Genomic DNA, 24157 nt, shown 5'->3' on the forward strand with positions numbered 1-24157 from the left:
TAAAATATAAAATAATAGAATAATACTATACTAGAGTAAAATATAAAATAATAGAATAATACTATACTAGAGTAAAATATAAAATAATAGAATAATACTATACTAGAGTAAAATATAAAATAATAAGTAATAAAAGTAATGATGCTCAGTGCTTGATATCATTTAAGTAATGCATAACAAAATGTAGGCAATATCTATGATATCTCTCAATAAATAAAACTGGAAGGATTAAATTTATCATGACTGCAGCCAGATCTAATAAACCTGACAGAGGGCTCCTAGGAACTAAATAAACTATCTTGAATATCCTGGGCTGCACCCAAAGCAGAGGGTGGTTATTAATCAACATTATTAATTATTTAGTTTTTAAAAAAATATAAATTCAATTCAATTCCTGTCCCTTTTGTAGAAAATAGTGCTTATTTTGTTGTCATTGTTGCTGTATTTTTGCACAGCAATCTGAAGGTATAAAAAGCTGACTGATCAAATCTTTTAAATGTGCTTACAGAGTTACACTTCTGTGAGGGGCAAACTCGTATTAATCCCTTTTTTTTTATGTTACATGTATGGCATGTGCCTTGAATATGGAGAAAAGGAATAAGAGTTCTCTCTTTTTATGTATCAGAGACTGCAGCTCTTCAAAATCTCACGGGATAACCTCTCAGGAACAAAAAGAATTAGAAAAAATCAGAAAGAGAACTCAGGCTGATCCTAAAGGTCCTCAAAAACACGATCCCAAGGTGAGTTGTGCTGGAATTACAGGATTAACAGTGCCTTGATTTTTTTTCACCAGCCTGGAACGTGTTATTCAGTGCTGTGGCTGGAATTTTGCAGGCACTGAGTTTTTTAACAACTGTGCACTTTCCCTGTGATATTTGACTGCCAAATCCGTGCTCAGAACTCGGGGTTTCAAGGAGGTGGGAGGTGGTTGCTTGAAGGAGATGTCCTGTTTTTTACACTAATTATTAATTTAAAGAGACATTTGTACTCCTTCTGATTGCCTTTACTGTTGTTCTTTTAAAATAATAAATTGTCATGATTTAGCCTACGAAGTGGGTCATTAAAAATAAGCCACCTCATGTAGAAAACAGTGATAAATAATGTGGATTAATGGCAAGGCCCAAACAATTTAACACACACACACGTGAAAAGACCTCTGTTTTTCTTTCCAGGAGAGGTGGGCAGGGACTTGATGACGTGTGAGTGGGGAAAACGAAACCCAAGTGGGAGGGCAAAGGGCAGGAAATGAAAGCTGGAGCCTGTTAGCAGAGAAAACAAGCTGCAGAAAGCACCAGAAGGGCTTGAAGCGCTTTAGGATTTTTTATTTTATTTATATTTTTTTTTTAATTGCCTCACAAGAACTTTCATCTGCTTTCATGCCATGAAAACCTTTGTGTGATGTAGGTCTGTAAACTTGTCTTCCTTCAGGATGAGCATTTCTGTGAGAAAGGGTGGTGTTTGTTAGGCTACTAGATAATATAAATTGATACAAATTTGGAGGGGGGGAATCTAAACTGTACAGCTGCACTTTGATTAATGGAACGATTTTTTTTTTACCTCTTGGTTGGGGACATAATATAGCATTTTATCATTGGGATTTCTCTGTTTAAATGCTGGTTGTTGAGTTTTTTTCCCTTTGTTTAAATTCAGTGAGTGAGACTGATTTGGGTTTTGTTCTCTGATGTATTTGCCATTAGATGACTGACACCCAAAGACCAGAAAGCAAAGTTTCCACGCTGGACTTGCCACAAAGTGAGTTTATTTTTATTATTTATCAAGTCTGAGTCTTTTCTTCCTCTGCTGTTACCATAACTAATACTCCAAAGTACATCTGATGTTATTTTCACAACAGGAAGAGATCATGTTTCATGTCTTTTCCTGGTACTCAGATACATCTTCTCTTCTGTATTTCTGTCCTAATTCCCTCGTGCTTTTGTAGTTTGAATCTCCTTGACGTGGCTGCATTCAAAATCGAAACTGGAACTAAAAAGTGAAAACTGAGTCACAGGCTAGGAGTGCTTTCCCTCCTCCTGAGACAGGTTTGAGATCTGAAGGGATCTAAATTTAAGAGGAGTGTGTGGGTAGTTTCAATATTTACAATTCATTTGTGATGGCTAAAGCTCCGTGTAGATCCATAAAAATACAAGTCTGCAGTTGGAGAGGGAAAATATTTGTCAGAGTGGATTTTTAGCTGCAGAGTTAAAGTTGGTGTGATTTATCGTTTATGTTTGTTTTTTTTCAATGAATAAATCATTTTATGGACAGAATTCCAACCCCCTAAAAGTCCCACAGTGCCAGAGTTTCACTTTTCTGGAGTGAAAGTGAAGTGCAAGAAGTTCTGAGCTTCAAGGTGAAATCTTTTCCTAAATTTTCCTTGGGGTTTTTATCATCTGCTCTGAAATCTCTGATGCCTGCCTGTGCTGTTCTTTGGGCTTGGCAAACTTAAATTCTCACCTGAAGAGGTGCCAAAATGCAGAGCACTTGAAAATTTGATTTTTAGAAAACCCATTGAAGATCCATTACAAAATATAATATATAAAATGAGCAGTAGAAGAAGTGATCTTGCTCTTGTGGGCTTTGGCTGCCCCTGGAAGTGTCCAAGGTCAGGTTGGATGAGGCTCGGAGAATCCTGGGCTAGTGGAAAGTGTCCCTGCCCGTGGCAAGGGGTGGCACTGGGTGATATTAAATGTTCCTTCCAAACCAAACCACTCTGTGATTCTGTGGCTCTGTGAAAAACCTATGAAGTGTTGAAGGAATTTGATGCAAAAAACTTAAATTGGGGAAGGTTCTCAGAAAGGGGAAGTCAAGCTCTGGAAGACAAACCTGTTTTGGGGAACTACGCGCGGATGGTGCCAAGGAGCAAAACGCGAGATGGCACAGGGGAATTTTGGGGGGACTTTGAAGGAAGTGACAAGTGAATCCAGGCATTTTACTGAGCAAGAAGGTGTGGTCTGAATGCTGATGGAACCTGAGAATGTGTTATAAAACAGAGGTTTGTTGAGGCAGTGGAAGAGATGAGCAGCAAAGCGCCTGTGGCGAGACCCACCCAGTCAGTGATTATAAGGGATTCCCTGGCTCTGGGGTGCTCCAGGGACATTTGGAGTTCTGCTCACCTGGCAGCAAGACCAAATCATGCCAGTGCCTTTGGAATGTGGTAAGAGAGAGATCTGTGCATCCCCTTGGCTCTGCCAGCAATATGGAGGTTTGGGAGAACCCCCCTTGTTTTTCTAAATTCCTTCTCCAGGAGGAGTCTGGGGGCAGTTGGATCCAGTCTTAGTGACAGACCTGGACAATAGTTTATGTCTCAGGGTTTATAGAGGTGTAATTGATCCTTTATACAACTTTGTCCCTCAGGATTAAGGATGGCAAACCAGATATATTTGTATATAAATCCTATATTTCAGTTGATGGTGATGATGATTAGACTAAAGGACTTGAATCAGAGCTATCTGCTACACACTATAAATGGTTGTAACTGCTATTTTTTATTAAATCAATAAAAGCTAGCTAATAATTACTATTTTTCAGCCTGGAGAAGAGAGGGCTCCAGGGAGACCTTAAAGACCCCTTCCAGTGCCTAAAAGGGGCTTAACAGAAAGCTGGAGAGGGACTTTCCATAAGGGCAGGGCTAGATGACATATTTTGTTGACAAATACCTGATGAGGCAGGTTTTTGGACCTTCCCTGCCTTCCTGCTGTGTGTTCTCTGGCCACTTGTACCAGAGAGCCCCAAACTGCTGGCCAGTAGCTATTAATTCTTGGGCTGTCTCCAACCATTTTATCCCGTGGAGCACCCCTTCTTCTAGGTCTGGGGGTTGCCTTTATGCCCTCCTGTAATTGTTTAGCATAAACTTTTAGTGCCTCAGGCAGGCCTCGGGTTAAGACCGGAAATCTCTGTGGATCCACCTCGAGTTCCATGGGGGAATTTCATTGTGAGTCTAATAATTTTGTGTGCGTTAACTGGAGATGTGCTGTTTTTTGTACCCTTTTTACAATGTGGCCAGTTGTGGGTGTTTTAATCATGTGAGGATCTCCTCTTTCCTCTAGGCAGCTCTCTGGGTCAGGGACCACAGTGCTCGATTATCATTTGTGGTCAGGAAGATCCCTGGGGCCCAAAATCGTAGAATCACAGAATCAGCTGGGTTGGAAGGGACCTCTGAGATCATCAAGTCCAACCCTTGATCCAACCCCGCTGTGGTTCCCAGCCCATGGCACTGATGCCACATCCAGTCTGTCCTTAAACACCTCCAGGGATGGAGAATCCACCACTTCCCTGGGCAGCCCATTCCAATGGCTGAGCACCCCCTCTGCAAAGAAATTTTTTCTAATCTCCAACCTAAACCTCCCCTGGCACAGCTGAAGACCGAGCCCTCCTGTCCTGCTGATGGTTGCCTGGGAAAAGTGACCAACCCCCCCCGGCTCCCCCCTCCTGTCAGGGAGTTGCAGAGAGTGATGAGGTCTCCCCTGAGCCTCCTCTTCTCCAGGCTGAACAGCCCCAGCTCCCTCAGCCTCTCCTCACAGCACTTGTGCTCCAGTCCCTTCCCCAGCCTCGTTGCTCTCCTCTGGACCTGCTCCAGGGCCTCAATATCGTTCCTGAGCTGAGGGCCCAGAACTGGACACAGCACTCCAGGGGTGGCCTCACCAGTGCTGAGTCCAGGGGAAGAATCACTTCCTTGGACCTGTTGACCACACTGTTCCTGATCCAGGCCAGGATCCATTTGCCTTCTTGGCCACCTGGGCACACTCTTGCTCCTGTTCAACTTCTTGTACATCCCCACTCCCAGGTCCCTTCCTGCCTGGCTGCTCTCCAGCCCCTCTGTCCCCAGCCCGTGGGGCTGCTGGGGGTTGTTGTGGCCAAAGTGCAGGACCCGGCCCTTGGCCTGGTTGAACCTCATCCCGTTGGAATCAGCCCAACTCTCCAGCCTGCCCAGGTCCCTCTGCAGAGCCCTCCTGCCTGCAGAGGCCTTCTCTGCCCTCATCTTCACTCAACAAAATTCTGTCTCCCCTGGTAAGGGACACCCTCCACACATATTCAGGTTCCGATTCATTGCCCTCACGGCTGTATTTCTCCTGAGGTGTGGCCAGGGCTCCCCCCGTGTATGGGTTAGTGCGTGTGGTAGTTTGTGGAGCTGCCCCTTGGCCAGTGGTTTCAGTTTTAATGAGGGGACACATATGTATTAATTACCTCGTCCTCCGGATAACTTTGCTTAAGCTCTTCCAGTTCCCCGGAGGAGTACAGGGATTTGTTAACTTCCACCGGTCTAGGGTATTTTAAATCGATGTCCCGAAGTTCACAATTTTTCATTTCTAGTGCCTTTTGAAACCTTTTATTTTTTTTCTTCCTCATCTTGCGGGACTGATCGAAACAACAAATTAATTTCCCTCTCCCCTCCCCTGAATCACCTCACGCTCTCAGCAGTTAAACTGCAAGCCTTCTTTTTCTAATTGCTCCTGTAATGCCTTCATTGACTCTCGAAGAGGTGTTGTCACTTCACCTGAAGATTTCTGAATAGCCTCTTTTTCTAGCTGGTCCTGCAAAGCTCTCATTGACTCTTGGAAAGATCTTATCACCTCACTTAGATATCTGAATAGCCGATCTTTCCTTTGGCACTGTTCTAAGGACAACTTCTAAAACAGCACCTACAAAAAGCAGTCCTAAACCGAGGACAGACATCAGGAGGGAATAATCCCCATATAACTCACCCTGGGGTGTCATTCCTTTTGACTCAGTCATTAATTCAGGTTAATGTCTTTCTCTCCCTTAACCCTCTGAGGGTTGGCTTGACTGTCTCCTGGAAAACCTTTCAACAGGCCCAGGTACCAGAGAACTTTTCAACAGGTCTGATGTACCCGGGTCACACCGAGAGGAGAAAAATTCTCACTATAATTTTACAACGAGGGGACAGTCACCATTTGACTTGCCCTCTATCAGTTTTGGACTGCACCAATTACTCCACCACATCCAAAGGATCCTCTCCATGACGCCAAAAATGTTATGACCCGCCCCAGAAAAAGGGGAGAGGGGTAACCCAGGTTCTTATTGTGATAAACAAGGTCTCGAGTTTCTGTAAGTTTTTGAATAATAGTTTATTTTATGGTAAAACCAAGCAGCCGGCTGGGTGACAGAAATGGGACCAGTTTCCCAAATCTGCACACCCCTACTACAGGATACATTTAGTATTTATCTTAGCTACTTCATGCATATTAATTATATCATATATATATACATTCTACAGGTTTTTGCTAAGTATTTAATATATGGGTTTTCTTACAGCTAAAGCTAAAAGGGTTATCTCTACAACCAGTCATAATTCATGCATTCTTGGACGAACAGGCGCCTAAAAAAACCCATATTTTATTTTTGGGATAGTAGGGAGGTTTAGGGCCTCTTGACCTTGTAAGGGTCTGTTTTATTTCTTTGTGGCGTGTAATTAAGTTTTACAATCAGTTTGTTTTATTTTGATGTAATCACCCGTTTGTTGCACGAATCACAATTATTTATATATCACATTATCAATAATTCCCTTGGGGTGGGTTAGAGTGAAATGACACCAAATAATCGGTGTCTGAAAACGTATAGAGGTAGGGTTTATTTTAGCAATTTTGTTTTAACGGGTATGTTAGCATTTTGGGTGTTGTCATCTATATTATCTATCACAGGGATAACCCCTGGGGGGGAAAATGTGTAAGGGAGAGAAAGGAAAGACAGGATAAGGAAGAGTAAGGGAAAGAAAAGCTGAGGGTGGAAAGATGTCTATAGTCACTGCCCACGGGCTCCAGCGATGGCTCCAGCGATGGAACTTGGTAGTTGCAGCTTCCATGTGTGTGAATTAAAGTGGTGGCCTTGATCCGTTGAGGGTGAAGGAGGGAAGCCCCCACACTCCAAGAAGTTATGAGTTATTATATCCATGGATGGTGTCCCAGGCCATGCCACAAGCCTCCAACATCTGTGTCAGATCTGTGTCCAGTTCTGGGCCCTCAGCTCAGGAAGGACAATTGAGGTCCTGGAGCAGGTCCAGAGGAGAGCAGCGAGGCTGGGGAAGGGACTGGAGCACAAGTGCTGTGAGGAGAGGCTGAGGGAGCTGGGGGGGCTCAGCCTGGAGAAGAGGAGGCTCAGGGGAGACCTCCTCACTCTCTGCAACTCCCTGACAGGAGGGGGGAGCCGGGGGGGGTTGGTCTCTTTTCCCAGGCAACCATCAGCAAGACAAGAGGGCTGGGTCTTGTGCTGTGCCAGGGGAGGTTTAGGTTGGATATTAGAAAGAATTTCTTTGCAGAGAGGGTGCTCAGCCATTGGAATGGGCTGCCCAGGGAAGTGGTGGATTCTCCATCCCTGGAGGTGTTTAAGGACAGACTGGATGTGGCATCAGTGCCATGGGCTGGGAACCACAGCGGGGTTGGATCAAGGGTTGGACTTGATGATCTTGGAGGTCTCTTCCAACCCAGCTGATTCTATGGTCCCTTGGCAGTCCTAGAATGCCTAAATCGTGAACCCTTTCAGTCAGCAGGTAGTGGTGGGACAGGGAGGGATTGGCCTGGAGCTGGAGCAGGGCAGGGTTGGGTTGGATATTAGGAATAAATTCTTCCCTGTGTGGATGCTGATGCTCCAGAACAGGTCGCCCAGAGAGGCTGGAGGAAGGGGCAACGTGGCAGAAGGGATGGCTGGATTTTGGAGGAACTGGGGAGGGAAGAGGGATCATAAAAGGTGGGATGTTGGGAGAGAACTGAACAACTCCTGGCTCAAGAAGAGATCAGAGGTCTGTGAGATGTGTTGAATGTAGTGATTTCATCAAACTCCTGCGTGTTCCGTGTTTGGTTTTCTTTTTTTTTTTTTTTTTTTTTTTTTACTTTCATTGCTTTATTTTCATTTTCTATTTTTCCTTTCTCCTCCCCCTCGTTATGGGGAACAAAACACTTGATTTGAAGGGAGGAGTCAGGCTCCCAGGGACTGGCTGATCCCAGTCTGCTGCGGGTGGGAAGGAACAGCCTTTTTTTTTTTTTTCTTTGCCTTTGTTCACTTAAAGGAGTTCACTTGCAGGAGTTTTAATGGAAGGGAACTTAATGTCACATTATCCTGTTTTAAAGTTACTGCTTTTTTTAACTCATTTTTCAGTTTATTTGGTACTTTCTGTCTTCATGACGTGTCTTTTTGAGCATGTGTATGTTTTTGTCAAGTATCTCTGGTCCCTCCTAATGGAAAGTTCTAGTGAAAGTAATACAACTAATATTTTTAAATGTTTATGGGGTAAGTAAATCATGTTTGCTGTTGAATTGATATATCTCCTTTGGCTGTAAGTCATCGGGATTTGCTTGTTACCTTTTATTTAGAAGTTTTTCACTTAAAGTAGGATTTAAGTTGGGTGGTCTGTGGGAAGAGTTGTTTCTGTGGGAAATGTTTCTGAAATAATTTTAGTTGAATGGCATTTAAAATTAGACCATTCAAGGAAAAAATAGGGTTGATTAATTTCTTCTTTTGATGGTGAGATGGTTTCTTTTACCTCCGTGGAGATTTTGTTGTGAATGATAGATTGGTTCCTTAGATATAACGAAGAAAAAAGTGATAAATCTCTATCTCTAAATGGTTAAATGATAATATGCTGGAAGTGTTTTCTGGCTTGCAAAAGGATTATTGTTTTCCATCTTTTAAATATCTCTATTATGAGGAATTTCTGGTGATTATTAGTGTAGCTTTTGAGTTTTCATGTGTCTGAACTGTTTCAACAGACACCTCTTGGAGAAACGGTTCACAGAATTAAGTCTGGACATGTTCAGTCTTTGTGAGCCTTGAGTTTTGTTCTGATTCATTGAAATTTTATGTCATTAAGTTGTTTTTAATGAGCAATGACTACTGGCACAAGGTATTTAAGTGTGCATGCATTTGATTTAACTTGAGGAATGGTTATGTGAGACATCCCTCTGGCTGAAGGGAGGTCCCTCAAATGGGTGGATTTGTGCTTTTCCACGGTGTCTTCCAGGATTTTGTACCTAAAGGTATAAAATACTTCTCTGAGGATCATAAAATAAGCATTTTTTTGAACGTAGACGGTCGCTAAAACTTCATGTGTATAATAAATAACTCCTTTTTTCACGTTGGAGTTTCTGGTAGTTCAGCAGAAGCCTAATAATTAATCGAGCAAGATTTAAGGGTTTAGGGAGCTGCACCTCATTTTTGGGTTCCAGGGCTTGAAAAGCTTTAATCCAGACTGGTATCTGTGTGACTGTGTCCAATATGAGGAATATATGAAATAGAAATTAAAATGGAATACAATTTAGCTATGTTAATTTAGCTATGTAAGTGTGACTTTGCAAAATGTAAAACTGCTTAAAAGTTTCTGCCCAAACTGTGGGCAAATTAAGATGAAAATAGCTTAGGGAACAGGGAAGGCTTTTTTAGCACGTAGAGAGGGGTGGGGAACCTAAAACTGTTTGAAAATGATAAATCTCTATAATGGTAAGAATAGGAGGTAAAACTAAGTGTCTATTTAGATAAGGCAGACTGCAAAAAGAGTGTGTGTATAGATAATTTTTTAAACCTGCTACTTTCAAACTGTATAAAAAGCTGTGGTGTTCCTTTGCTCAGGGGAGTGCACTGGGCAAAACATCTGCCCCTTTCTCATTCCCCGGCCGTAATAAAAGTGCTTTTCAGGTTGTTCAAAGGTTTCTTTTGAATCAGAGCTGCACCTCGTTTTTGGGTTCCAGGGCTTGAAAAGCTTCAATCCAGACTGGTGTCTGTGTGGCTGTGTCCAATATGAGGAATATATGTGTGTGTTTTGTCCCTGTTGGGACTTAAAAAATTGTCGAAAATGAAAAACCTTCTTGACTCAATCACGAGCCAAGGCGGGGGCACATTCAGTGCCTGATGTGTGGGGTTTTAATTCCGTGGGAAAGAGTGGAGAGAGGATTTTACAGTTGCTTGGTGTGGCTTCCTGGGTGTGACCATCACAATAAAGAATTAAGCCCTGGTTTCTACCTTGTTGCTCAGGAACTGTTTGCTCGGTAACTGCTCAGTTGACAGCATTGAATCCCCGAAGCTGTGAAGTGTAAAATCTGTGAAGTGTAAATTCGGTGTCAAGTCTTGGATGTGAAGTTCCAGGGTTGGAAATGAAGCTGCATCTCGAGAGCGACCCTTTCTTGTCCTCGGGATCCAGTATTTCCAAATATATTTCCGTATATTTGCATTTCTGAGATTGGCAGGGCTTGGATTTGACTTCAGCTCTGTAGTTTTGAAGTTGCAAAAGTCTTCCTGCAGAATTCCCCCCGGTGGAACTTGAACTTCCAAACAGGGATCTGTTATTCCCTGCAAAAAATTTTGATTTCTGACTGATAAGGACTGATATCAACTCTAGTTCTGTAGAACAGGCTGATTTCTTTAGCCTGGAGTTTAATAGTTATAATATAATGCTGTGGAGTCAGATCAGATCTTGCAGAACTTCAAGATCTGTTTGTTTGAAGTATCTTTCCCCTTTATGAGATTAAAAAAATCCAACATTATTTAACAAAAATATCAAATTCATAGGGATAATACTTAGGGGTGGCTTTTTGAAAAACTTGTTGCTTGTCTCAGTTTTCGATATTGTAAATTTTTAACATCTGTTTATAAAGGAAAATGTGAGTTCTAAGTGCTTTTTCTTTTATATTTCAAGTGATGATCATCTTGTTTAAAATCCTTTTTTCTCGTTACAGACCAAAGTCATCAAAACAAACGAAAGCAAAAACCCAAAATTGGTGACTCTGAAAAAATGAGGTAAAAAAATACAATTTATTTTGAAATTTATGATTACTTTGAGTTATTTTATGTAGCATTTAAAAAGGACTTAATGTCCCTTGGACTTGCTGCTTTTTCTGTGTTTTTATACATACTGGTAGCTGGGTGAAGTTCCCAAAATTCCAGTTTTCACAAAGAACCAGACTTATAACTTGAAAATTAAATAGTTTCCGTAGCTGAGCTGAATTTTAGTCAATGAATAACTTTTACTTAGTCTTTAAGTTGTTTGCAGGCTTGAATTTTTCACTTAGTTCAATAATTTCCCTTAAATCAATATCTAATTTCAAGCACATAAATACCCCTTGTAGGACATGCTGAATGTAAATGAGCGTGTTTGGTGGTTTAGGACCAAAATTAAATTAGTTGAGATAAAAAGCACTATAGATTTTTATGGGTGAAATTTATGCTTCCACCTGTTAGGAGATTTAAAACAGGAGTTTTAGCAAAAGAAATCTGTATTTCCAGTGATACTGGGGCCAAGGGGGAGCTGTGGCTGCACTTTCTTTTTTTTTCTGCTTCTCCAGCTGGAGGTTTTTGGTCGTGTTTAGGGTGGTTATAAACACCTGAGGGTACAGCAGAACGAGGTATTTTACTTTAAAATAGGAAAATTTCCATTAAATGATAATTTTTCAAGGCAGATTTCACAGGTAGAAGAGTCCAAGCCTTTAGGAAAGGTTGGACCTGAACCTGATTATTCCAATTCTTAATCAAAGTGTGACCACAAATTCAGCTGCTTTTTCATCTGTGTTTATTACAGTACAATCCTGTTGTTTTCCCATAACTTTTGGAATGCCCCCTTGGCCAGGACAATGGAAACTTTGTCACTTTGTCATTTTTATTTCACTGAACTGGATTTCTCCTTTCACTTGAAGGGGGGGAAATGTTATAATTTATTTTGGAACAAATCCTTCTTAAAGCAGCTGAACCATCTCCAAAATTGCTTCTCTCGTGGGGAAGATGAGCAGACCTGTAAAAATCACACTGTTGCTTGAAAATAAGTTCATATTTAAAGGATATTTATAACCTCTTGATGCCATTGTCCTGTTTTTTGTAGGGATCACCTTGATTTGAAGAGAGAGTCTAAAGCCATGGAAGATAAAGGCCTCTGTGCTGTGCCACAGGTAACTGGAAATTCAGTGGGATATGGCCTTAAATGTGAATTATTTGGCACCTTTTAGTAACACTGTGCAAAATCTTGGTTTATTCCTAAATGTAACACTTAGTGCTGAGCATGACTTTGATCAGGAGGCAAAAATTCTGTGGTTACACTGATTTATTGCTGCCTTGTTGCTTCTCCTCCTGTAATTAGTGTAACAAAACTCAGTCTAGTCATAGGCTGACTAAGCTAAACCCACGAGTTTACAGCTCCCCTGTATCTTAATTTGTAAGAAAAAGGACAAATATTATTGGGAATCACTCAGGGATTTATGATACCCCTCCCAAAGTTCTGACTGAACACGTTTTCTTGTGTTTTATAAATATGTTTGGCAACAATCATGGAACATTTTGTTGGGTGGCTGTTTGAAACACGGTGCCATTCATATTTCAAGTGAGAATTTTCCTCCTCTGGTCTTAACCAGCTGCCAAAATTCTTGCAGGAAATCGTGGGAATGCACATAATTAATCATTTAATCTCTGTTAATTTGGGGATGCAGACACCAAAAATCTCTACTCTGATTAATCACCTCACAAGACAAAACTGAATTCAGGGGAAGGTTCAAGTTCTACCTGCACTAAGACCTTTTATTTCCTTCAAAATACCTATTTTTGTTTTGCCAGTGCATTACAAGTATCAAAAGGAGCGTTTTAATTGGCTTAATCAGCTTCTAATGTGGTGTAGCTTAACATCAAATTAATATAATTTGTCCTGTTTTATGACTGCATGCTCTTAACAGCATTAACTCAGTAGTTCTAGGAAATTAAAATATGTGTTAATTATTTAGTGTCCCTGCTGGAAATCCCTGCAGACTCCAGGAAATATCAATAGTGAAAACAAAATAACAAAATCACTCTGAAACCTTCTAGCACTGAACAAATTAACTGAGCTGGACAGAAAGTGTAGCAGAAGGAAACAGTTCTCTGGTTTTTCCAAAGGCATTTGTGCACAAAATGGAGTGTAAAAGTGAGGAAAAGCAGAAGTCTGGGTTGTGGTTTTGGGGGTTTTTTAATGTGTAAGCAAAATTAAAACGGTGCTTGAACTCAACTTGAAGCTTTGTGGAGAGAAAAGGATCTAAATTTAGAAGAAAAACTGATTTTTTTTTAATGGGATTAGCAGCAGTGAGTCTGTGGAAATCTATAGAGATTTTAGAAGTCTAAAATTAAAAGTTTTGTAAAAATATAACTAATTTGCTGCTCCAACAGTGGAATTGTGGTAAAACTGTAGGAAGTGGAGAATTTCCAGTTGTCTCTTGGATAAGTATTTTAGCAAATTGCTTGCTTTGAAAAAAGAAAAAAAAAAAATAAAAAAAGGGAAATACTGTTTGCCTTTGGACTTACTGCCTTCCTAAATATTCCAGATGGATTTCAGTACAGAAGATGTAAAAAACCCCAGGAACAAGGGATTTACAGCCTCCCTGGAGGAGTGTCCCAGTGATAAACCCACCCTTCTACCCACGTTGAGAGCTTTAGGTGCTGCAGAACGTGAGGTAAACTGGGAGAAATGATAATAATTGACCAGAATAATTCGAGTTTGGGCCTTCAACAACCTCGTTTTCCCTCCCTTCTTTCCACCAAAATAGTGTTTGTTGTCGAGTCGTTGGCTGCAGGGCCAAGTATTTCACTGATAATTATGCCAAGGAGCTTAGAAATGAGAATAGAATTAAAATGAAGACAGAATTAAAATGAGAACAGAATTAAAATGAAAACAGAGTAGCACAGGGTGTATTTTTGGTGATCTTCATTCAACCTAAATGTGCATTTCTAAATGTGACCTGAAAACATTTACAGGTGTAATGTTTTTTTTTAAAAAGTTTAAAAAAAAAAAAAAGGAAAACGTGGTTTTCTTGTGGATTTACTGTCTCCCCAGGTATTCCAGGTGGATTTTAATGCCTTGCCAGAAGGTGTTACATCCCTTGCTCGTGATGGTTGCACAGCCTTGATGGACCAGCAGTGTCACAGTGCAGAACAAGCCTTCTCACAGCTGCTCAGCATTCTGTATACTTCAGAATTTAGGGTAAACTCAGAGGAATAACTTGGTTTTTTTAGAGTAATTTTATTTAGAGTAATTATTTTATGCATTCAGCACCCTGCTTCGTTCTTTCCTTCCCCCAAAATTGTCTTTATTATTGAGTTGTTGACTGCAGTGCCAAGGAAAATAAGAACAAGGGTAAAACCCCCCCAGTAATTACATAGGATGTGTTTTTGATAATGTTCAACATAAGTGTGCATTTCTAGATGCAGTGTAAAAAGTACTTACCAAAATTGTATTTTTGTTAGAGTAATATAAAGTACATTGATCAAATACTGTGTTTTATAAAAAACTACAGTCTGTTGGTGGTTGGACTTGATGATCTTAAAGGTCTTTTCCAACCCAAATAATTCTGTGATTGTCAGATTAACCTTTATCCTTAATGATGTAGGGTAACAGTGATTTTTATTCTTTAAGTTAGATGACTTTTTGATGGCAAATACTGTGAAATTTGGTGTCTGTGTATCTATGTCCTATCAGATATTGACCCAGTTGTCATCCTGGATTTCTTTAAATTAATATATAACAGTTTGCACAATGTTTTTATTTGTGCTGCCACTATAATTTGACTTTTTTTTTTTCAGTATCTGAATATTCATAAAATTAATTATGCTATAATCATCTATGGACATGCCACTGCCCTCCTGGGAATAGGACAACCTGAGGTAGGACATGAAGCCTGGTTTTATCTGTTTTATATTTAAATACTGCTTTTATTCTGACCTCTAGCTCAGGCAGCTGCCCATCCATTTTTATCTCTTCCTTAGACAGAAAATGGGTGGGGAAGGAAACCTGGTGACACATTTTGGAATTATACATTGGGACTAGATCCTTAATGACTTTAAATAACTAAAGCTACCAAATAAAATGTCTTTTTTAAGCTTTCAAATGAGATTCTGGTGTTAAGAAATTAATTATTACATATATATATACATATTAATACATATAATATAATTACATTATTGTTATATATTATTATAATATATATAATTTATATATATAATTTATATATGACTATTATAGTTGGTTTTTTTTCTTCTACTTTGTTATGTGTGTCTGCACCAGTGTTTCTGTTTCAGCTCCTAAAACAGGAGACTTTTTTTGCTTTTTTGTTCTGGAGAACACCAAAATACTTTGCTGTTTTCCAGAACCAAAGGCAAACTCTGGATTTATTTGGGTTTGTTGTTTTGTTTTGTTGGTTGTTTTTTTTTTTTCAAGATGGTTTGGGGTTTTCGTCCTGAGGTGTTTTATAATGTTCAGTGTCTTAAAATGAATTTTAAAACCAATTTAAAAGCCATTTAATTTCATTCTTTCAGAGGGAGTCCGTGTTTACAGAATAAGTTTCTTTTTTTTTTTTAAAAAGGGGAAGCTTCTCCTGTGATCATAAGATTGTGTAATTCCATTTACTCTTCATAAGACTGATCAAAGAATAGGGCACTCTGACCCACTGTAATGGGGAAAAAAAACAGAGGAAAAGTGGAAAACTTATGGAAAAACACCATTTATTTGTGACTTACATTTCTTTTGAAGGCATTGGCAAAGGCTGAAGACCAGTTTAAGAAAATAATTGAAGAATACCCCGAAGAAAGGTGCTTTTGTTTGGCACACTATGGAATTGGGAGGGTTTACCTCAGGCAAAACAGGTTGGTGTGAGGGAAAACTTCAAGATTTGGTAGGAAGAAAATAAAAATCCTTTTGTCTGAGGAAGTAGGCATGGTGGGGTTTTAATTATTCTGTGTCAAGCACTGAATTCCTCCATCAGGATGGTTTATTACAACCTGGAGTTTGGTTTATTACAACTTCGGAGTTTGTTCCTGCTGAGGAGCTGAGGGAAGCTGCAGAATAATCCAGCGGATTTGAGGGAACAGGGATAGGACTGTCCAGCTCATCCCTGCAGTGGTGGTGGTGGGGGGGGAGAGCTCTGTGGGAGAAGAACAAAAACCTTTGTGTTCTTGTGGAAAAAAGAAAGCTTAACTTATCTCAGGCCTGGGGAGGCCGGAGAGTGACCTTGGGCTGAGATAAGGCGGCTGCTCCAGTGAGTCACCGCATTCCCTGGAACAGATAACAGGGATGTTTTTCCTGTTTTCCTTGAGCCAAAACACCAGAGGGAGGTGAGGGGGAGTGTGAGGTGCAGAAACAGGGCCAGTAACAAACTCGAGAGCTGCTTCAACCCACGTATTCCTGGTGGGTTTTTTCCCAGCATCCCGAGACTCCAACTGTGGTGGTGCAGCTCCGTGTGGTGATTGCTGTGTGTAAAGCTCGGGTTGTGATTTTTGGTGCTTCACTACTGCTGCTCTGTGTGATCAAAATCCACCAGAAAGCTTGTGGTGGGGTGAGAGACCTTCATCCAGCTCTGCTCCTGCTCCCCCTCCTCAGCAGGAGGTGGGAAAGCTCCAGGATTGAGATAAAGGCAGGGAGATGATCACTTGCTAATGAGCCACGGGCAAAGCAGACTCAAGGTGGGGCAAAACAACTTGTCCCTTAAAATAGAGCTGAATGGTGGGGGGAAAAAGTAGAACAACTAAAATCACCTTTCTCCTACCCCTTCTTTGTCCCAGGCTCGACTTCACTCCCTCATTCCCAACTCCTCTCCCTCCTCCTCCCCTGAGCAGCCCAGAGGGATGGGGCATGGGGGAGCTTTTTCCCCCTACTCCCCACAGCCCTGCAGTGTGTTTTGTCCTTCTTTATCCCTGTTTTCCACGAGGTGCTTTGCCTGAGGGGCTCTGCTGTTCCCTGTGGTGGGTTTGTTGTATCCAGCTGGATCTGGGGCAGCCCTGGCTTCTCCTCAGGGAATGGTCCCCACCTCCCTGCCCAGTCTTGCCATGTAAAGCCAATACAATGCCAAATTAAGTAAGTTTTGATATTAAACCTTAACCCCTCCTCATGTGGAATGTCTCAAAGCACTGGGCAGAGTGGGTTGGATGCTGAGAGGGGATTCCTGCTTCCCACTGCTGGGTGCAGTCTGTGTTCCAGGAGCTGTCTGCATCCCAATCCCGTGGTTGTGGCTCTTCTTTCCTTGGCAGTTTTTACCCAAAAAGTTGCCTGCACAGGTGACAACACCTCTGGCCACCCAGCCTCCCCCAGGCAGGGCTGTTGCCATGTCTGCACTGCCTGAACTCAGGGAACACCCCGAGTCCTGTGTCCCCTCCCTGGCTGAGCAGGGTTGAAGGTCACTCCTGTGCACACACACACACAGGTCCTCACTCTGCATTCCCAAGCACTCCCACATTCATGGATGTCAGCACAGGCTCTCAGTCTGCCTTGTATCCATGCCTGGATGCTGAGCCTTTAACCTGGCTCACAGCTTGAATCTTTTATCCCAGAGAGTCCTTAAACAGGGAATTCAATGAACCAGGTGTTCTCTCACCCCACATACTCTCGGTTGCCGCTGTTTGTTGCTTGGATGGTAAAATGAATCATCAAAGACTGTGTAGAAGTTGCTCTCAGAGGATCTGAACACGCTGTGCCTGTTTCCAACTCCAGATTTGCTCATGCACTCGATCAGTTCCTGAGATCAAAGCTGATGATTGATTTGAAGATTGTCCCGGGGGTGTTGACGTGGCCGGCGACAACTCGGGTTATCGAGGAGACACAGACAGAGAGTTTGCAGGTGTGTTTAACCTCCTCTTCTTCCTCCTCCTTCTCCTCCTCCTCGTCTTCTTCTTCTTCCTTGTCGTCTTCTTCTTCCTCCTCCTCCTCCTCCCTGCCTCCCACATCCAAGAAAGATGGGGGTGAAATGGAAATGTGGGAAGCATCCCATTACCAGCATAAGGGCAGGAGCTCTGAGTCAGGCTCTGTGCTTGGGGATTTCTGTGGAATATGATTCTGATCTGCTCCAAGTATTTCCTGATTTCTTCAGGGAAGAATTTCTTCATGGAAAGGCAGGGAGGTGGTGGAGTGCCCATCCCTGGAGGTGTCCAAGGAACAACTGGACGTGGCACTCAGTGCTCTGGGCTTGGGGGACAAGTTGGGGATCGGGCACAGGGTGGAGTCTGATCTTGGAGATCTTTTCCAGCCTTGATGATCCTGTGATGATGGATGAACTCCTTTGTTGCACATCACCAAACTTTTAAGTTGTGAATGCACAACACAATGCCAGAGAGAGCTGGTTAAAAATTGGAATTGGCAGAAATGTGAGGTGGAAAATGGCAGCAGAGGGGCCGTGTTGAAAACCACACAGGGGGCTTGGACTGTGTCGTTTTTGGTTGAGGCAAAACTCCCCCTTTGACTTGAAAATTGTGCCTCGTGGATGTGGCACCACGAGGGGCAGGAGCTGCCCTGCAGGGAGGCACTTTGGCCCAGGAGAACTTTGGAGGTTGTTCAGTGTCTGAGCTTGGCTGGACCTGTTTAGTTTTGGGTGGAAGCAGCAGTTGTGTTGTTTCTTAAACAAAAACTGACCCAAGGATTTCTCAGCGACCATCCCCCTCAGAAATCTGGTCACAGTGGTCTGGGATCTCTGGAGAGCATAATGCAAATATCTGGCAGGGTTTGCTAGAGGCCTGTTTGTTTTTAATGGTGTTTTATTAATCTGGACTCAATGCCAGCACTGTGGCACTTGCACTGACTCTACATAAATCCACTTCACATAAATCTGACTTTTCCCTCAGAGAATATTCTGAGAGAGACCTCCTTGGCTCCCCAGAGCTATCCCTGGGATTGTACTTGATCCTGTAACCCAGATCCCAGGTGAGACATACTCTGGGAAACTTCAGAGATGAGCAAGACACTCTGTTTTTATCATATTATCTCAGTTAATCTGGTTCCTCTTTTTGGCAGTGGGACACTTCCTGCAGTTGGGATTGCTCAGGGTGTAAAACACGGGTCCAAGATAAACCTGCATTTTTTTTTATATGAGTACTCAGCTGACAGCACTTCAAACAAACTCAGGAATATTTTGGCCATAAAAGGACAATTTTATGTCTTTCCACTTAGAAAAGAGTTGTTCCTCTGGTATTAGTCAGCTGCTTTTCCAAGGGAGATTCATGTCTGGCTGCAGAATTCCCCAGGAGCCTGTAAGTACACCCTGAATTTTCCCTGATTTCCATGCAGTTTGCCTCACATCCCTTTTGTTTTTTTTCTCAGATGGCTTTAAGGAATTGTATTGAGCAGTGCAAGTTCCCTCCAGAACCAGATGCTGTCTGTCGGTATCAGCAGTGCCACGGCCACTCCAAAATCCAAATATTTTTTACAGACCCGGACTTTAAGGTAAATTTTGAGGGCAGAGGTGAATTTAAAAGGGTTTGAGGAGTAAAACTTCACACTTGCAGGGTTTCTGCCCCCTTCCATGTTCCCAGCTGTTAAGCTGAGGTGTTTATTTCTGTTATGCTTTTCCTTAAAAATGTTAAATTTGTCCCATTTCTCGTTGTTAGGGTTTTATACGTGTTATTTGCTGTCAGCAGTGCAGGGTGGAGTTTCATATGAGCTGCTGGAAGAAGTTGAAAACAACGAGCTACAGTGATAAAAATGATAAGGTAAGAGCTTTGGCAGGCCACAGGCATCTTTAATCAAGTTTATATCATTGATATTATATTTTTTTTATATTATACTTAATGTAATTTTAGAAACTACAGTATCAGCAACCTGTGTGAAACGAAGGGAAATCAGGCAACATATGCAGTAATAAATGCATAAATACATATTCTGAAAATTGATTTTTTTTCAGTGTGAAGTTGGAGGAGGGGCTTTGGGAATAACAGGGATGTGCCACAGATCTTCCTGAATTTTTTGATTCGATTTTTTTTTTTTTTTTTAATTGCCTCCAGTTAAGAAACTGTGATTTGTGTAAGAGCACAGCTGGTGTGTGTGGATTTAAATCTCTTTGTTTTGTGTGTTTTCTCCCCCAGGATTTCCTTAAGGAATTGTGTTTTACTCCCGATTGTAAAGGCCTTATTTCAAAAATAATTATTTTCAGTTCTTCTGGTGCAGTAAAATGTGAAGTAAGTACGTTCATATTTTACATGAAAAAAAAATCTTAAAAATATTAAGGAGATAAAGTGAGGATGACAATTTAACTGCACAAAAAAAATTAAGTTGTGCTGTCTTAACTGTGGGATCTGAGCATTATTTAGGAATATCAATTCCCTGTGTTACCTTCCAGCCTTTCTTTCCTGCTGATAAAGATGCTCCATCCCAACTTACAGCAGCAAAAGAGAATTTTAGTTAGACCTTCAGGAGGTTTATTTAGGCTTCCTTTTCTCTTTTGTAGTATTTTTACTGCTTTCCAAGTGTTTCTGGGGTTTGGGTGCAGCCACGTTGGCCTTGTAAACCCAAATTTAATTAATTTCTCATCCCTTCTTTCGGTAGTTTGAACTAAAAATCACAAAACCCAAGGGACCACCAAGGGCCTGTATTAAACAGAAATGTTCAAGGTAAGGTCTCTGCTGTTTTAAATCAATTTGAGAATAAACCAGTGCTCTCTAGGACTGATTTTCATGCCTTTTTTAAGAGTTACTAAAAGAACACCAATCCTTTGGAAAGACTGTTCTTGGCCCTTTTGATAAACTAAAAAGGCTGGTAAAGTACATTCTGATGCAGTTATAAAGGCATTTAAATTGTTCCACAGAATTTACTGACTCAGCAACTTTGTGTAAATGCTTAAAAAGTGTAAAAAAAATCTGTATTTAATGTTGCTCCTTCAGTTATTGATGCACATCCCTTTGATATAACTGGGGTTTTGGTCAAGTAAGGTTGTGAATGATACTGGGAGGAGAAACCAAATCGATTTTTGAAAATTAAAGAAAAATTTTAAAATTAATGAAAAATTAAAAAAATTTAAAATTGGAAGTTGTAAAAATTTAAAGAACTCAAGTGTTAATATCGGGTTCCAAAAACGCTGAGTTATAAGTTAAGAAAAGAAAGGAGAATACTGAAGTTAGGAAAAAAAGGAGAATACTGAAGTTAGGAAAAAAAGGAGAATACTGAAGGTAGGAAAAAAAGGAGAATACTGAAGGTAGGAAAAAAAGGAGAATACTGAAGGTAGGAAAAAAAGGAGAATACTGAAATTAATACTAATTCAGGCATTTTTAATGGGAGTAAAAATTGTTGCACTGAGGACTTGATAGAAATACTCAAATTTTATGCAACTTTTGTGAAATTTTGTGGTCTCTTGACTGGTAAACGAAAACCGGCTTTTATCATATTTGTATTTTTCAGCCCAGTATTTTCAGGGAAATGGAGCTGATAGCTAATAACATTATGACAAATAATTGAGATGTGCCTGATTCCTTTGGCAGCTGACCTCAGGCAGTGGTTTTTTTGGGTTTTTTTTTCAGTATCAGGAAGTTAAAAACGAAGCAAGAAAAAAAACTGCGGAGAAAACGCGCGCGAGAAGAGGCTCGAAATTCCTCTAAAAAGGAAGCAGAGGAGAACCAGGAGGGGAATGAACAGTCCCAGTACAGTCAGAACAGTGGTAGGTGGCAGATTGTTGCCCTGATTTCTTCATGGGAAGGGTTGGAAACCTCAGCAGGGGCTGCCCAGGGAGGTGGTGGATGCTGATGTTGAACATAATCCTCTTCTGGAAGACTCGTGTTTTTCCTTGGATTTACTTTTATTTCAGTTCTGGTTTTAATTTCCAGATATGTCAGTGCAGGGTTAAATTCCTCGTGGGAAACCTTTGGTTCTTCCTTGGCTGCTCCGTGCAGAGTCAGCCCAAAGGGGGCAAAAGGCTCCAATTCCAAGTTTAAAATTCCTACTTAAAAAAGGGATTTCAGGGAAAGCTTTATGCCCAAAAAGCTGGGATGTTGTTGAGGGGAAAAAAAAAAAAAAAAGAGGAAACAAACCCCAGGGTCTTCTCAAAGAAAGAATTATATCAGCAGTGACTTGAAAAGTACATTTCAGAGGATTGGGGTAAAATAAAATACTTCAATTTAAAAGTTTGTGGGCAGTTAATGCTCCAGCTTTTGCTGGGCTGTTGGGCTGCACTGCCCTGTTTCAGAGCTGTGAACATCCCCTGCAGCTTGTCAGGGCAAAGAGAAAGGGGTGATGTTGGAAAAATTTGGTTTTTTGTCTGTGTTATGAACTTGGCATCTAATTAACTCCATTTCCCGGAAGGATTCCCTGTTAAATACTCCGAGGGTGCTTTTTTATCCCATCCAACCCCTTCCCTGAGTTCTCTAGATCCCTCTGTTGCTCAGTGGCATATCCTGGCACTTGGAGAGATTTTTTACTTCCTTGTGGGTTTCTAAAATCACATCCAGTTACCTCCTGTTTGGTTTATTTTGAAGTATTTGTTGTCTCTTTTTCTGTAGCTTTTCCATGGTCCTTGAAGCCACTGCAGGTCACTGTTACCTGCAGGTGACTTGACTGTTCACCCTAAAATCCAGTCAGGGTGTTTATTTCTCTGTGTAAACCAAATTTAAACCAATTTTTATCAAATTCATAACATGAAGCTATTTTATATGTAAAACATATATATATAATTATTGACATTCTGTAATTTCAACGTGGTGATAAAGCAAATAATTAATAACACCACTGAGTCCCAATCACCTGTACTTAAAAATTGGGGTTTTTTTTGTGGTAGAGACATGAAATGTTGCTCATTTTGGGTTTTTTTTTTGATTCCCACTGTAGGTTATGGCCAAGATTTCCATGCTGGTGACCGGGTCCTGCAGCACATCAGTCGGAATTCCGAGCAGATCCAAACAGCAGTTGGTGATGCTGCCAAGTTATTAAAGGAATTACTGTCCTGGTTTGTCATCAGCGAGGAAGATTACACCTCATATTCCCAAACCAGCAGCAAATCCAAGGAAGTGATGGAGCAGCTCATCAACCACCTAATTCAGGAAAAAAACAGGGTCAAAACAAGGGGGTTCATCCACGTGCTGAGCGAGCTGGAAGGGGTGGATCCCAAATTGCTCAAGTGGCTGAAACATCTTAATAACTCGGGTAGGTTGTGCTGCTGGAACAGCAGAATCTGGCAGAGGAGAGGATAACTCCTCTATTTTCTACTCTTCCTTTCCCTATTTCCCCCTCTTCCTTTCTTAATTTCAAGTGGCAAATCTGAGCTTCCCTGTTTTTCCTCCACCTGCTCCTAAGTCAGGATTTCTGGAGAGGAAAGTTCAACCTGGTGTGGGCAGGGCTTTGTCCAAGAGGGGAGGAGAAAATGGAGCAGGTTTATTTTCTCTTGTTATCTTTAAATTGTAGAATAGCCTTAAATGAGAATATTTGCATAAATGATCTGTTTGTGGAAAGTAGGTGGGGTTTTAGTCATTAAAGTTTAACTGCCTGTGCTAAACTCGGGAGGAACTTGATGTGGTGCCTTGCTGTGGTTTCCTGTTGGATTTATAATTGGAGGAAGATTTTTCCAGGCATAAAAATGCCAAAACCTTGGAGGAGATTTGGGTCTTCTTCATTCTGCTCTGTTGCATCCGTGTCCTTCCAGGAATTTATATGAATTCATTACACAAGTAATAATTTGGTGTTGATTAAAATTCACCTAAACCCCATTTATCATTTTTTTTGTTTGCATTTTCACGTGTTTCAAGCTACTGGATATTTAATTTCCAGAGCCAAGTGCTTCCCTTTGGAGAGGAATATCATGTTTTAAGCCATAAAACTGCAGCTGAAATGAAACATTGGGGTTTTTTTTTCCATCTCTTTCAGGTCTGACAGCTACAAAAAACTTCCTCCATCAATATGAACAATTATTGCAAGAGCTTGACTTCTCTATTTTAACCCCACTCTGGAACCAGAAGTATGGCAGGAAATTTGATTATGTGACAACTCCTGAAAAGCAAGAGATTTGTGATTATTTCTTAAAACCCCCCTTAGAGAAAACCCGTTGTTTTATATGGCTTTTAGAGGACAACAGAGAACATTTCCCGTTTCTTCATCAAGCTTTAGATGAATTCTTTGATAAAATGGGTGAGTAGGCAAAGGGTCCCACCTGGACCAGGTGGATTTCAAACCAAAAATAAATATTTATTAAGTTTTTAAGCCTAAAGATTCTGCAGCTGCATCTTTGGTGGTATTTGATAAAGGATTATAATGATATTTCCTGTAATTTCACAGTTGTGATTGTAAATTAGAGGGAATGTTACTGTTTCTGTTAATCAGTATGACTTTTATCCTTTCAACAGATGACCCAACCATTATATTAAAGAAGCAAGGAAATGAAAATATATCAGTAAGTGAACTTAATTGATATTTGGGATCAGTTTGGCCTTTTAAACAAGTGCTGAAGTGAATAAAGATGTGCACTTTTACAGC

At 41.0% G+C, this 24157-nt stretch overlaps 1 protein-coding gene across 7 annotated transcripts in view; it reads left to right on the forward strand.

The window, feature by feature from the left end:
- Positions 1-24157, forward strand: part of TTC3 (tetratricopeptide repeat domain 3) — a 52319-nt gene that overhangs the window by 10818 nt on the left and 17344 nt on the right. For 4 of the 7 annotated variants that reach the window (XM_027634703.1, XM_027634695.1, XM_027634713.1 and 1 more), the window contains 17 exons: positions 626-740; positions 1698-1752; positions 10680-10740; positions 11816-11882; positions 13278-13406; positions 13787-13933; positions 14533-14613; positions 15479-15591; positions 17432-17558; positions 19031-19153; positions 19318-19419; positions 19792-19884; positions 20252-20316; positions 21220-21356; positions 22520-22834; positions 23552-23812; positions 24028-24074. In XM_027634703.1, coding sequence (XP_027490504.1) covers positions 626-740; positions 1698-1752; positions 10680-10740; positions 11816-11882; positions 13278-13406; positions 13787-13933; positions 14533-14613; positions 15479-15591; positions 17432-17558; positions 19031-19153; positions 19318-19419; positions 19792-19884; positions 20252-20316; positions 21220-21356; positions 22520-22834; positions 23552-23812; positions 24028-24074 — 2038 coding nt within the window. Of the gene's footprint in view, positions 1-625; positions 741-1265; positions 1405-1697; positions 1753-8062; positions 8242-10679; positions 10741-11815; positions 11883-13277; positions 13407-13786; positions 13934-14532; positions 14614-15478; positions 15592-17431; positions 17559-19030; positions 19154-19317; positions 19420-19791; positions 19885-20251; positions 20317-21219; positions 21357-22519; positions 22835-23551; positions 23813-24027; positions 24075-24157 lie in introns of those variants that run through there. The other 3 variants (XM_027634744.1, XM_027634724.1, XM_027634737.1) reach the window with 3 other exon arrangements.

Source organism: Corapipo altera, unplaced genomic scaffold, assembly GCF_003945725.1.
Source record: "Corapipo altera isolate COAL_440 unplaced genomic scaffold, ASM394572v1 0, whole genome shotgun sequence".
In the NCBI taxonomy this organism is placed as follows: domain Eukaryota; kingdom Metazoa; phylum Chordata; class Aves; order Passeriformes; family Pipridae; genus Corapipo; species Corapipo altera.